Consider the following 14,834-nt stretch of genomic DNA (forward strand, 5'->3'; position numbering starts at 1 on the left):
CACCTTTGCAGTATCCTATTTCTTCACTCCATGTGCCGTCACTAAGACAAGTGGTTAGTTTGCTTCCAACTGTCATAAGTCCTAAGTCACAAACTAACTCACATTGAGATTGAACATTGTTTTTGTTACTGCAAGTTACTTTTCCAAATCTCAATGCCTATGATTTTAAAAATAGTATTGACTTCATTAATATTTTTAAATAACTTAAACAAAGAAAAAAATCAATTAACAATATTTGTTAAAGATGTATCAATTTTGTAATCTTATAAAAGAAGTAAATACTCGTAAAACTTTATTACTTACATTTTAATGTTTTCTTATGTTTTCTAAAGAAATACTGACTGACCAAAAAATTAAACCTAAAATTAAAAATAATGTTTATTACTATGTCAAATGATTCAATGCTGAAAGGACATGTGATCAGTTCACAGCCAGAAATTTGATGATCCCATTTGCTATCTGGTCCACATTCGGTGGAAATTTCATTAAAAGTCTCATGACGATTTGAGTGTACTACGCGAAAGTTTTTCGGACAAGCTGCTCTACAGATTGAGCCGTAGTAATAGTCATTCGTACATTCAATTGTTAACAAGTTATGATTAAAAATTTCTGCTGGACACACTTTTCCTATAATACATTTTTAAATTAATATGTACATTCAGTTGTCTAAACTAAGTTATATAATAAAAAAAGTTATTCTAACTGATGCATTTCGGTAGTGGGTTGTTAAAATATCCATTGTCAAAACAAACAGAATGGTCATCTCCAACTAGTTTGAAGCCAATATTACACTCAAAAGAACAAATTGAATTTATTTGTTTCGAGTATGTGCAAGAAATTTCTCCATTTTCCAACTCACCTAAATCTTCACAAAGCATCTCTGTATCCAGATTTTTTGAAATAAACAATTTGTAAGTATACTTCATTTTGATAAAAAATACTTTTAAAATAAAATTCACTTAAAACTTTTAAAATTCTATTGAAAAACTTTGAATACAATAATAACAATAAAGTATTTTTTTATATAATGTAAAATAGTTATTTTTTAAAAGTTCCAAAGTCATAATTTTTATATTTTTATAAATAATTTTTTCAAGTGGTTACAATGGTTTCTAAACACTAAAAGAAAATTACAATTCCGTAAAATTTTAAAGAATAAAAAAAGTAAGTTTACTTTGACTCAACTGATTTTTAATGAGATTGTTATAGTTTCATCATATTTGCAATAAGTTAATTTCTTACAAAATTCAAATTACTGAAAAATAAATTTTAAAAGATTTAGAATGACTGAAATTGCGTGAGCAAAAATATTAATTAATTTAACAAGACAAAACATATATTCTGAACTGGGTCTCTCTAACCAACACAGCAAGAAATTTTTTTACTCCATGTAGCATTCGACAAACAAGTAACTAAAGGACTTCCTTCTTCGCTGAACTTCTGGTTTTTTGAGCACTCAAGTGAACATTCAGATTCAAACTTGTTACCATTTGTGCACTTTACACGACCAGTCATTCGAGCCTTATATTGTTTTAAATTTTACTTAAATGAGTTGTTAGAGCTTAGTCAAAAGCTAATACGGAGTAACAGTGTAATACATTTAGATGTAGCTAATTTTAATAATTAAACAAACCATTGAAAAGTCTTTGGAATTTCCATCACAAACGACTGGATTACAAACGGGAGGATTACTAGACCACCGACCTGAATGAAGGCAAGTTGATATTGAATTAGAAGAAGACAGAACGAAACCTTCGTTGCATTTGTATGTGCAGCGAGACCCTGATTGAAAACTACCGCTGCATAAAACCAGACCGTTTTGAATTTTCAAGCTTCGTTCCTCGCATTCAATTCCTGCAGTTTTGTGTAATTTAGATAGTACTATAAAAAATTTCGACATCAGGCATCTTTGCGTATTTAAACATGTAACTACATTATGAAACATACAAGTAAAAATATATCTTACTTTCACAGAAAGGCAGTTCACCAGACCATCCATCAGATTCACAAGCTATCTGCTCATTTCCCATGCTTAATTTGTAACCATAGTTACAAGTAACTGTACAAACCGATCCTAAATAATTCTCAGCTGAGCATTCTAATTCATAGTTGTTCTTAGGTACAATCAAATCGCAAGTATTTTCTGCAAAAACCAATAAAAAATTGTTAAAAGTTTGAACAATCATAAACAGTACTATGCTTTTATATACTAGCCTTTTGCATTTTTAAAAACAAAAAACTTTATCGAAGTCAAATATAGACATTTACGGAACTTCTTGTTTTATTAAAAAATCAACAAAGTTGAAGTTCAATTTAAAAAACTAATATTTAGTGCGTTAGTTCTAGGTTATTAATACCTAATTTTTATTTCAAGTTTTAACTTTTACTAAAAAAGCAACTATTAAACCTTCACAGTAACCGAAAGTTTGATTCCACTTTCCATAAAAATTACATTCAACTAATCCATTACCAAATAAGTGAAAACCTTTATGACAAGTAAGACTACAAGTAGACCCATGTTCATTTTTCATTGTACAAGTGATTTGACCGTTTTTAGTAGAATGCTTGAAAAAAAATACTGAATTTAATAAAAAAGTTAAAAATTGTAATATGTAACAAAAAGTTTTTTTTTTAACGAAGAACTAAATCGGTTAAATCGTAGAATCTAATATGCAATTTTTCATTTTCTTTAACTTTTGACAACTTTATATTTATTACTTACTAACTATTTTTGTTTATTAAGCGATAAAAGAAAACTGCTCAAAAAGTTTGGTCTAAGAACTTGATATACAAAAGAAACTTTCGGTTATCAAGTCGTACACCACATGCTTTTACAATCTATTACGATCTAATAAAAACTTATCGTCAAAATTAAAAGTTTTAAACTTAAATAAATAACACAAACAATAAAAAATAACAAAAAAAAGTTTAACGAAAATAACTAAGTAACAGATTTACTTGAAAAAGTTGTGTTAATGATGGTTTCAAAAATTCGTCTAATAAATAGTTAACAAATGAAAATAGAAACTAAGCCTAAAACTTTGAAAAAAAAGTACTGGTAGTATACATTTTAGACCAAAAATTTATTTTATATAATGAAATAAACAGTCCTAGTAGCTAGCATAAAAATATTTTAGAAATTGCTGTCAATTTCTTTCAAAAAGGTTAACATTAATTAGTCTGAACTATTTTTACTTTTAAATTTATCAGTATTTCATGCTAGTAGTTTAACAATTCCTGTCTTTATTTTATGATCTGGTTAGAGCAGTTAAATAAATCGATATTTAAAATGATAAAAAAAAACAATAATATGTGACTTTAACCATAAACTCAATTTAACTTTTAATAATAACAAAAAGTTAAACAAAATTAAGTACTGTAAAACATCCTTAAAAAAATCATAATGATAACATCAATGTTCCTTATTTTTTTAAATGTACTTTTTTTGGTTTTAAACACTTTTCTAAGCCTAAAAATGTAACTATAAAAAAGCAAAAAATATTTGCAAAAGCGGAAAATAAAGGTTTCCTTAAAAATATTAAATTAAATAAGTAAATTATAAATAGATCATTTAAAACCTTTTCAACCATTTCAACAGGACAACGATTAGGGAGACATACTGGTGCGTTTTTATTCCATGAACCATTTAATTCACACCGAGTTTTTTTATTTTTGCTTGACTCTGCTAAGTAGTAACCATCAATACACGTAATTTCGCATATTGACTTGTACATGTTGCTTTCAGTACACTTAACTCTACCATTTGAAACATACAATGGCTCACATTTTATTTCTGAAATTTATAAGTTTTTATATTAAATTTAAACTAAAATAAGAAATAACAACTAGCAGCATATATTGTTTAAAATTTTTAGGATATTTAGATAACTTTTTAGACGTAGACTACTTTTTTTTAACTTGCTGAAAGTTATCTATATTTTTAGAAGAATTCATTGTATTCGAAACTAAATATCAAAATAAATATAAGTTTTATATGGTTTAAGCGTTTTTTTTTTTTTAAGTTTGAATAAGTTCAGAGACTAAACTCTTTTTTAAACTTTGAAAAATTTGCTCCGTAAAAAAAAGAATAAGTGAAGAAAAATTGTGTATAAACTATTCAGTTTTCTAAGTAAGTATCTAAAAACTTTAAATAAATAAAAAACAGTTTTTAAATTAAAGCTTTAAAAAGAGCTATATTTTATGTTCTAAAAACTTTATATTATTTTTTTAATTTACAACTTTTATTAAAAAAATCTTACAATTTTTAAAGCAAAATAATTGGTTAAAAATAACTTATATGTAATATAATGACTGGTTTAGAATAAATACAAGTTTTCAGTTTAAAAAATTGTATCAGTTAGTTATTAACTATTTTTATATTATACCATAATTTATAATAAATGAAGTTTTATAAATCAGAAAGTTTGTTGCTTGTTTCACACTAGTATTTATAAACGGACATAAATTAATCATTATTAAATTTTAGCTTAGATTTAATACTTCTGCTGTTAATTATCTTTCGTACTTTCGCATTTAGGTGTGATGTGATTATCGAAGAAACCATTTTCATTACAACGAACAAACCGTTCACCTTCGACTATTTGGTAACCTTCAATACAATAAAATGCACAAAATGATCCAACTTTATAACCATTTGTGCAAGTTACTCTGCCGTTTGTGGGAATAAGCAATTGGTCACACGATGAAGCTACAATTATAGTTGGTAAATTGTGGTTTGTTTATATGATCAATATATATTGTTTATTCAACGACTGAAAAAAAAAGAGCGCTCAAAATATTTGGTCGTAGGACATGGTGCACGAAATTACCTTTCGGTTATCGAGTCGTACATCACTTGGATACCTTTTAATGTCATGTCTAGGACAATAAGCAAATAAAGAAAGTTCTGCAACCTTTTTAACTAATAACAAAGTATAAAACTAGCTAATTAAAAAGCATCTAAAATTTTTTATTATGTCTAAAACTTTCTAACACTATATCAATCCAAAAGTTTTAACAACTTATAAGCATGTTTTTCATGCGTATGTGTCTACTACATTAGTATAAAAAAAATTGACAATTTTTTTTTAGTTCTATTATTAAAGTTTCTTCATCCGTTGATACATTAATCGACTCTCGACATTTCCCGGTCAAAAAAAAATTAACAGTTCTACGGAGTCTAAATATCCGGTTATATGGCAATGAAAATTCTGAGAATTCAAACTTCGAAAGTTCAAATAATAGATTTTTTTAGTTTTATGATATTTTGATAAAAAGATAATCAACAATAGAACTGTCAAATTTGAAAAAATCATAATTAGATTTGTCAGAACTTGAATCTGTCGTGCACCCAAATATACATTTATTTGTAGACCGGTTTTAAAAACAACTCCAAATTAATAATTAAACAAGATAATAATCTTTTATAAGAAAGGGCCTAATTCTTAAAAATATTTTTGCAGGTCCTGCCGGCCCCTGACATGTACTTCCATATATAAAAAAATTAACAAAAAAAAATTTAACTGAAGTTTAGTGAATAAATAAAAAAATATTATTTAGCTCCGATAAGGTTGTAGTTATCTTGATACAAATTTTACAATACGGTAATTATATGTTATACTTTATACAATTTATAAAACATAAATTAAAATGTGTTACAAGTATTTTCTTAAAGTAAGTATATAAAATGTAAACGTGTGCAAAATCCCAAAGTGTTAGTCCATTTTTTATTTGAAGAGCATTTCATTTTTTCGAATCCGACTAAAGTAAAGCCTTTTTTACATTCAACCTTGCAAACTGAATCAAAACTGTTTGAGTTTGTACAATGTAGTTTTCCATTTTTAACACTCTAGAAATAAAATATCAAAGTTTTTGTATACAATGATAACTATAAGTAATACTTTAAAAAAGTAAATTTTGTTGATAAAAATTTACTCATTAGTAAAATATTTTCGTAAATAAACGTAAACTTGTACGAACTTTATTCGGACAAAAGTTATTTATACAAGAGGGTAAATCTCCATTAGTCGTTTCCCAAACTCCCTTAGATAAACAAGTAACATATTTAGATCCTTTAACATTATAACCATTATCACACTCAACACTACAAATTGATCCATACAAATTTGATTTTGTACAATCGAGGGTTCCATTTTTTATGTCCAAATCAGCACAAAATGTTTCTAAAATTTAAATTCAAAAAAAGGTATAAAACTAATGTTACAATACTAGTTCACTTAAAATATTTTCTGTATTTTATGAACATTTCTTATTAAATATTAAATTGTATAAAGTTCTTTAAAGGGTTTTAATGTACAATTTAAAAAATAATTTAAAGTATTTGACTAATAAAAAAAAAACTACAAACAGGAACACAATTTGAAGTGAAACTAATTTTCAAACTAAAATATTTTATATAAAGTTAAACCTTCACAGCTCGGTGTAGAACTAAATAGTTTGTTGGCTTGGCAAACTGCCAACTTATTTCCTACTAAACGGTAACCTTCGTTACAACTAAATGTACACTGTGAGTTGTACAAATTTTCGTTATTGCAGCTCACTACACCGTTTAATGGTTGGATAACTTTGTTACATTGTATTTCTGTTTTAATTATAAACATGCTTAGTCTATCTTAATAACTACGTAAACCAAGTGAAATATTAAAGATGTACTGTATTATATAAAATATAAAACTACTTTATCATTTAGATAGTAAAAGTTGAAACTAGTTAGTTTCTCTACTTTAATAAGTAGTAATACGAATAGTGCTAAACTACATTTCTAAAATGTAAAACTAAAAATGTATTAAATTAAAACTAAGTTTTTATGTCAAAAATTGAAAACAGTATATTTTGAAAATGAAAGATTTACGAAACTAATAAAAATTTATATAAATTAATATGATAACTTTTACCATTTTAGTATGAAAAAAGTTGAAGATACTTTATGTATGAGCAATACCTGCCTTAAACATGAAGTTTTAAGAATAAGTTCAAAAGTATATTTTACTTTCTTGTTTTAAGATAAAAGTACAACAATTTTGTAAAACTATTTTGCATGTAAGATATTTTTTTACAATCCGATACAACAGAAAATACATACTGTTTGTTCGTTCTCTTTACTCCAAATTTAGGAAAAAATTAAAAAAATATAACGTATAAAATATTTTTATGCTTTTTAAAGTGAGTTATTCAAAGTTTAATGCATACAATTCATTTTAATGTGCAAAAATAGTTTGTTTTATGGTAGCTACACATTCAGTCTGATATTTGTATAAAGATAGTTTTTCTACACTCTGGTAAAAATTTTTAGTATAGATATTCATAAAACAACAACTTAGTCATACTATCCATTTTATTGAAGGTATGCAGTTAATGATGCTGTTAGAAAGCTAGTTTTTAATATGAGATCAATTATACAAATATCATAAAAAAAATTGTAATTTAAATTAATTTTTACAAACACAATTTTACAAAACGAGTTAGTAAATAGAATTCACAAAAAGTTCTACTACTGATAGTAATGAATAAAGTTCATTTATATTATGTTACTTAAATATTGAACAAACTTTCACAAGTTCCTATGGTCTGACTCCATCTTCCAGTATCTAAACATTCCGTAAATGTGTTTCCAACAATTTCAAACCCAGAGTCACAAGAAAGAATGCATTTACTTTTGTAGAAATCCAGGTTAGAACAGACAGCATAACGTTTTAAAACGGCCTGAGTAAAAAAGTTAAATAAAATAATAAGCAACTTTATTTTTCCTGATATATTTAAAACTGTTATTTTTTGCATACATTTAACCATTTAAGTTTTGATAAGTTCTATAAACAACAAGAAAAACTTATGTATGTATAAAGACCTGGTAGTCTTTGTGTTTAAAATTTCATAAAATAAAACTTGCTACTTACCAATGAGTAAAACTTTTTAAAACTAAGTAATAAATCTTCTATAGATAAGTTATTAAATACTAGTTGAACTTACCTACGACGTATTTCTATAAACGATTTTAAAGTTTACTAATTAATTTTATATTTAATTTAAAAAAAACAATTTTAATGATACTAAAATAATAATCAAAGAAGTTTAATTTCCACCTGTTCAATATTTTTCTCCCTAAACCCACATTTAATTTCAATACAATCAGGTACACTCCTTGACCATACCCCGTTTTGATTACATGTGGTAGCTATACTTTTAAAGTTATTTGACATAGTAGACTTAAAATAAAAGCCATCGTTGCAAGTACAGGAACATTCCGAATTAATCTGGTTCCCATTACTGCATTCTACATTACCGTTTTTCAAGTTTCCTTGAAGATTGCTACATGTATTTTCTGTTTTGAATAATATCTAATGTTTTTAGAAAGCTCTATTGTGTTTAATTAATAGATATATAGGTAATCTTACTTCAGAACTTAAAGTTCTGTTTTTTAAAGTAATTAAAAATGTATATTAAATATTTTAGTACGTAGAAATATATAATTTCAAAAATTTATGTTATAAAATAGTGTTTATATAACTTAATTGTAGGTAAGTTTAAAAACATCTTATACAACTTTAGTGTTCAAAGTATATAAGAAAAACGTTATTGACTAAGATAAAAATTCAAAATAAAATCATGATCTAGCGGTTTTTATAGATCAAACTAAAATTAATCTATTTACAAAATATTTCAACAATAGAAATTCTTATTAATCTGCTAAACCTGTGGTTTTTTTTACGTTAAAAAATTTTCTTTGAGTTTGCGATACTTTCATAAAAACTGATAGCTGTAGAAGTTTTTACCACGATATGAAAATATTGTTCTACTTTATTTGATTGATAAAATTGCTGAATAAAACAAAACATAAAACATTTTATCTCAATTAGGTACAAAATATTTTAAAAATTTATAAAAAAGATTATAATAACTTAAATACTTCTAATTGAATAAATACTCACTTAAGTTTATATGGAGTTTGTTTTTAATTTTTCTATAATTTGTAGTTAACGGCAATTAGAAAAAAATCTATATAAGTTCTATTGGTTTTAATTTCAAAGCAATTAATGTTTATTCATCGTAAAACAGTTTCATCTTAAAACTTCTTACTTTTACATACAGGAAATTCAGGATACCAATATTCGTTATTGACACATCTTACTTGCTGGCTCCCAACTAATAAATACCCGTCGTCACAAATAAACTGACACTTAATTATGCTTTCTGAAGTTAAAACACACTTGTATGCACCGTTATTTATGCCTTTTATTCGACTGCACTCAGCTCCTTTAAAGTATATTTTAATAACTTTATAAATGAAAAAATATAAATACGTGTATATTAATAGCTTTTTAAAAAGTCTGGTCGATAGCGGGACGTTATATCTCATTTACGAAACGGTCGTCCAAATCAATTTTTTATAATTTAATCTAAATATAAATATAAATATGTATATATTAGCCTTAATTCTTTTCACGAAAACTTAAAAGTTGTCTTCATACTATATATATATATAGAGAAACAAGTTAATTAACTTAATAAATTAAATCATTCCCACGGAGCCCACCTTAAGGGCTTTTTTAATAAAAAGGTATATATCAAGATGTAAAACTTGAAAAACTTGTAGACATACAAAAAAATCGCTTTTAAAACTTAACAAGTTTTAATTTTATCTTACAGTAATTTAAATTTCAATTTTTATTTTACTTTTTATCTTAATTTAATTTTTATCTCTTTCAATTATTTATCCAAATATATAGTTACTCACTGAAGTTTTATGAATTTTTGCCAGTTTATAGTCAATTGGTAAATTAATTTTGCACAAGTCGTTTTGCATGATTTTTGTTAGTTTCAAAATAACGTCTTAATCTGTTTATGCTTAGTTTTTAACTTTCATTTGTGTGTTTTGTTTTGTGCTTTATGTTGAACTTGTTTTGAAGTTGATGAGTGCATAGGCACGAAACTCGAGTTTTTCAATTTTTACATCTTGAAATAAACCTTTATGTATATATATATATATATATATACATATATATATGAAGACAACTTTTAAGTTTTCGTGAAAGAAATTAAAGCTCTTCATGTTAGTATTCCTTAATAAAACATAAATATAAACTTATTTATAACTTAAGTTTCAAAAGCTCGTGTGTATATAATGTTTACAAAAAGAAACTTTAATAAGTATTTTTTATTTTTTCTACCTATCTTATAAAAATATGCTTAGTATAGTTTCTAATAAAAGAATTGAATTTAAATTCTATATTGTAAGGTCATAAATTAAAGTTCTCTATTGCTATAAACTTGAGTTTAGAATATATCCTTAAAATTTGGATGTCGCTAGTTTATAAGCTAACAAATTATTTTAGATTTGATACTTAAAAGACGCAAAAGTAGTATATAAACTCAAACACATAACAGTATTAAATAAGTTACCATTTGATTTTAAATAAAAAGCTAAAAGTAACAAACAAAATTTGTTCTAACTATTGTAAATATTTAACAAATAAAAATTTTCATAACATACGATTTTTAGATGATAAAATTATATCTGACCTTTTAATTTATGTTGTGAGTTATATCCAATTCCGAGCTCAACAGGTGATATATTTTTTGAGGTTATCACAATATTATAATTCGTTTCTGTTCTGTTAAGCTTTTTAAAATTATTTTGTTCTAAATTCACAGAACTACTTGTTTGTTTTAGTCTATAAGTTTCTCTATCATCGTTAAAAAAGTCACTATCGTCTTGTTGCAGTTTATTAGTTGTTGCACCAGTTTTCGTCTGCAACAAAGTTTCCTCCTGTAGCTCAGACTCTTCATCTATGAAACTCTCATTTGAAGTTTTTTCTTCCCTACTCATACTAATTAAATACTCTAAGACTAATTCTCTAATATATTCTCTATCGATAGCGTCACGAAGATGTGTTGGGTCGTCATAAAACTTGTTAATAAATAAGTCCGTCAAGCTGTCAACAAATGATTTAAGTTTACTGTTCTCTTTTACTACTTTAATCGTAGTGGTTTGCATAGTAGTTGTTGTGGTCATATCTATTGGTGAATGAGTTATTGCCAAAATATCTTTGATATCAGCACAAGAAGTAAAGAAAACGGTGATCATATGAGAACCGTTTTTGTAACTTTCTTTTTCTTTGTCTAAACACTTGTACATGTAAACTTCTGCGTCAGTCACATTTCCATTTATTTCAAGTTGATGGTCTATGTTTTCTTCATCTTTTATAGAACTTTCAATTTTAGCATCCATGCTTATAGCAAAGCTGTTTTCGTTTTCAGTCAGCTCTCCAGTTTCTTGAAAAACATTTTTTAAGAACAACACAGTTTAAAACATTAGTAGGTAAGCTAGTTTTAAATTATTGATTTGTATTAAATTCGAAGTCTGAAGTTATCAATTAAGTTACATAACAGTTTTCGAAATAAGTTGTTTGATCAGTATTGTTACTATTGATTTTTTTATTTGCAAACTAAAATATTTCACTTTTACAAAGTGTGCTGTCGTGGGTGAACTTTCCATTTGCTTGGCAAACTGTTGTTTCGCTCCCTACTCTGGTATAACCTTCAAAACAAACATATTTGCAGATAGAATTATAGTTATAACCGTCATTGCACATCAGTAAGGAATTTTCTGGCTCGATTATATCTTCACAAGTTGATTCTTAATTTATAATAACTTTTTAAGTTTTAGATGTTAAACTTTTTTTTTTAAAGTTGTAAATATTTTTTTTACAAATACTTACTGATATTTAACTAACTCTGATCTTATTTTGAGGAAACTATATTTTATCGGTTTACAATTTATAAAAAGTTGCAGTTTAGTCGTACAAATACTTTAAAAGTGTTTAAAGGTCAATATTTTAAAAAATATTGTTTTAAGATTATAGGAACATGAAGATCATAAAAGGTAAACAGTAAGAGGTTTTATTGTAAATAACTTTTGTTTAAATTAATTAAATGTATATAGGTCATTAAAAAAATATATCTAAAAATAAAGTAGTTAAATTATGGTTTTTAAATGAAATAAATCAGTTTTCCAATAACAGATGTATTAATCTAAAAGTTTGAATAAAAAGTTTTTAAAAACAATAGAAATGATGTACATTAACTGTGCAGATTACACAAATAAACGTATAATATTTGAACTAAGAATAAAAATTGTTGTATGTACTGAATGTTTTTTTGCGCTTTATAGGTTCATTTATTTTTGAATGTACGTAACTATTTAAAAATATAATGTTTCTTTTTTATTTAGTCTTACATTAATCATACAATTTTTATTTCGATTTGATAAAGTTCATATAAAAAATTAAATAAAAAAACATTTCCTCAGAAAGGTTTTAGTTAATGGGTTATTTAAATTTAGAGTTTTCTTACTCTTACAAACTCCGAGTTCAGAACTCCATGTTTGTAAATGAGTACATTTAACTTCGCTTTGGCCTGTTATTATTTGATAGCCCTGGTTACATGTTATTTTGCAAGTAGAGTTTACTTTGTTCGAATTTGTACAGCTTAAATTTCCGTTCATAACAACATTCTGTTTTATAATATTTAAATGTTTTTATCGTGTAGCTAATAATTGAATACAGTTATTATTATTATTTATTTAGAGCTTTAGAGTTAAATTATAAATTCGAAAAGTATTAACTGTACAATCATGTGTAAGTTAATATATTAACGAAGTTTTTCAGTTCTATTAAGCTTTTTGAAATATATTTACTTTATTTAAAAATATGTAGTACTTATGTTGATGATGTAAACAATATTCGTATTAATGTTTTACTTTAACAGGAATATACGTATATTTATATTTAAAAAAAATCAATTTAAAAATTAAAAATAAATCAATTTACTTGATCATATTGAAGTGGTGTACATTCTTGAACGACGCAAACTGGTTCACTGCTACTCCATTCTAGATTTTCCAGGCAATATAGAGTATAAGCGAGCTCTTCTGATAAAGCATCTAGACTCTTTTCTTCGATCATTATTTTGTATCCTTTGTCGCACACAAAAACGCAAGAAGAACCAACACTGTTGTCTCCACTACAAGTAACTGATCCAAATAACAGATTTTTCGACAGGGGTTTACATGTGTGATCTGTTTAGTATGGTATATAGTTTTGGGTAATATACAATCAATTCACATATAACTTTTTAGCTAAATAATAAGAAGATAGTTTATTTAGAAACGGATGTGTTGTTTTACTTATAAATAGTTTATGAGTACCCCTAAAGCTTATAAAATAGTTAAAATAATTGACTCTGTCCTGCACAAATTTAAAAAATACTTTATATATGTTTATTAAAGTTCATAAAGTATTGTAAAGCTTAAAAGATAAGAAAAAAAAAAGTTAGATGGTTTTTAAAGCTTTAAGTGTTTGCATACAAATTCAATTACTTAAAACAAAAACGTGCTTGAACTGATTTAATCAAATTTACTTTCACATGTAGGAGCATTGTGACTCCATTTACTGTCACTCAAGCATTTAATTGTACTTGACCCAACAATCTTGTACCCTTTTTTGCAAGTAATATTGCAATTAGAACCTGAAAAGTTTTCTTCTGTGCAGGTAAGAACACCATTTTTTATTGAATTAATTGCCTCGCATTCTAACCCTGTTATGTTTAATATAATTTTAGGTAAAAAAATATATTTTCTATAAATAAACCTAGTTAATAAGTAAAAACTTTCGCAATGTCCAATTTTTGGACTCCAGTCTCCCATTGACCAACATTTTGTTTCGCTGTTACCAAATACCTCGTATCCTGGTGGACATTTTAGAATACACGAGCTCCCCATAGATAAAAATTTATCCGAACAATCTAGTTGACCATATTGCTGAGCCTGTTTTATATTTTCATACAAAAATTCTTGCTTAATAAAAATGTTTAAGTCTGGGGTCGGCAAACTGCAGCCCGCAAAGCAAAAGTTTGGAACCAATGAAGTAATTTACAGCTTAAAACAATTGAAAAAAATGTGGTAAAAGCTTATATTAGGCTTTTAATTAAAAATAAAATATTAGTAGTGATTTTTTTTTCTGTAAACTTTATCACATTTTTGTTTTGAAATAGTACATTTTGTTTACTAGAAGAGTTTAAAACAACTTCGGTCCGCCGAAAACTTTTTTTTAAGTAAGCGATTCGCGAGTAAATTTTTTATGATAGTTAGCATTTAATGTAAAACGCTGCAGACACCTGGTTTAAGCTTTAATTGTTTTTATTATAAACCTTGTACTAAATTGTTTGTATTTTTATAAAAAGCTTTCCATGTGGTTATTTGCAGTAAAAAATCAATACGTACTACAAAAAATATTTAATATTTGAATCACTTTAGTAAAGACCTTAATTATTAAACTTTCTAAGCCAAACTGAAAGTAGCCTAGTTTTTTAGTTAATGAAAATATGAAAAAAGCTAGTTTAAGCTAACAATAGGTACTGTTATATTCTTTTTTTAAGACTACATTTTTTTTGCATTTTTATACTTTAAGTAATACTAAACTTAGTAGGGTTTTGCATAGTTTTAATATTATCAGTAAATACATACTTTTATTAACGATCCGTCGTTTATAGAGCATCGACTTCTTTTACATGTATTTATTTCAGTTAAATTCCATCTTCCATTCTCAAGACACTCAATATTATTTTTTACAGTTTCATATCCTAAGTTACATTGAACAAAGCAAGTTGTTGAGACAGTAAATTTTGGGTCAGAACAAATCACTTCACCATTTTCTATGTTTATTGGATCGCATTTCTTTTCTGCATTATTATTAAAATGATTGCTAATTTTTCAATGTTTTCATAGAGAGTTAATAGTTTATTAGCTTGTTCATCAACCT

At 25.8% G+C, this 14,834-nt stretch overlaps 1 protein-coding gene across 1 annotated transcript in view; it reads right to left on the minus strand.

Moving 5' to 3' along the window:
* LOC145837752 (complement receptor type 1-like) overlaps positions 1-14,834 on the minus strand; it is a 39,244-nt gene that overhangs the window by 14,676 nt on the left and 9,734 nt on the right. The window contains exons 12-28 of the mRNA XM_082945192.1: positions 13,435-13,611; positions 12,846-13,093; positions 12,370-12,529; positions 11,477-11,653; positions 10,675-11,289; positions 9,094-9,270; positions 8,100-8,338; positions 7,569-7,722; positions 6,428-6,601; positions 6,006-6,182; positions 4,526-4,708; positions 3,579-3,793; positions 2,408-2,564; positions 1,967-2,143; positions 1,634-1,854; positions 1,362-1,521; positions 704-880 (exon numbers count right to left, since the gene is read on the minus strand). Of these exons, the coding sequence (XP_082801318.1) occupies positions 704-880; positions 1,362-1,521; positions 1,634-1,854; positions 1,967-2,143; positions 2,408-2,564; positions 3,579-3,793; positions 4,526-4,708; positions 6,006-6,182; positions 6,428-6,601; positions 7,569-7,722; positions 8,100-8,338; positions 9,094-9,270; positions 10,675-11,289; positions 11,477-11,653; positions 12,370-12,529; positions 12,846-13,093; positions 13,435-13,611 (3,588 nt within the window). The remainder of the gene's footprint in view (positions 1-703; positions 881-1,361; positions 1,522-1,633; positions 1,855-1,966; positions 2,144-2,407; positions 2,565-3,578; positions 3,794-4,525; positions 4,709-6,005; positions 6,183-6,427; positions 6,602-7,568; positions 7,723-8,099; positions 8,339-9,093; positions 9,271-10,674; positions 11,290-11,476; positions 11,654-12,369; positions 12,530-12,845; positions 13,094-13,434; positions 13,612-14,834) is intronic.

The sequence above is a fragment of the Thalia democratica genome, chromosome 1, assembly GCF_965202585.1.
Source record: "Thalia democratica chromosome 1, ktThaDemo2.hap1.1, whole genome shotgun sequence".
Classification (NCBI taxonomy): Eukaryota; Metazoa; Chordata; class Thaliacea; order Salpida; family Salpidae; genus Thalia; species Thalia democratica.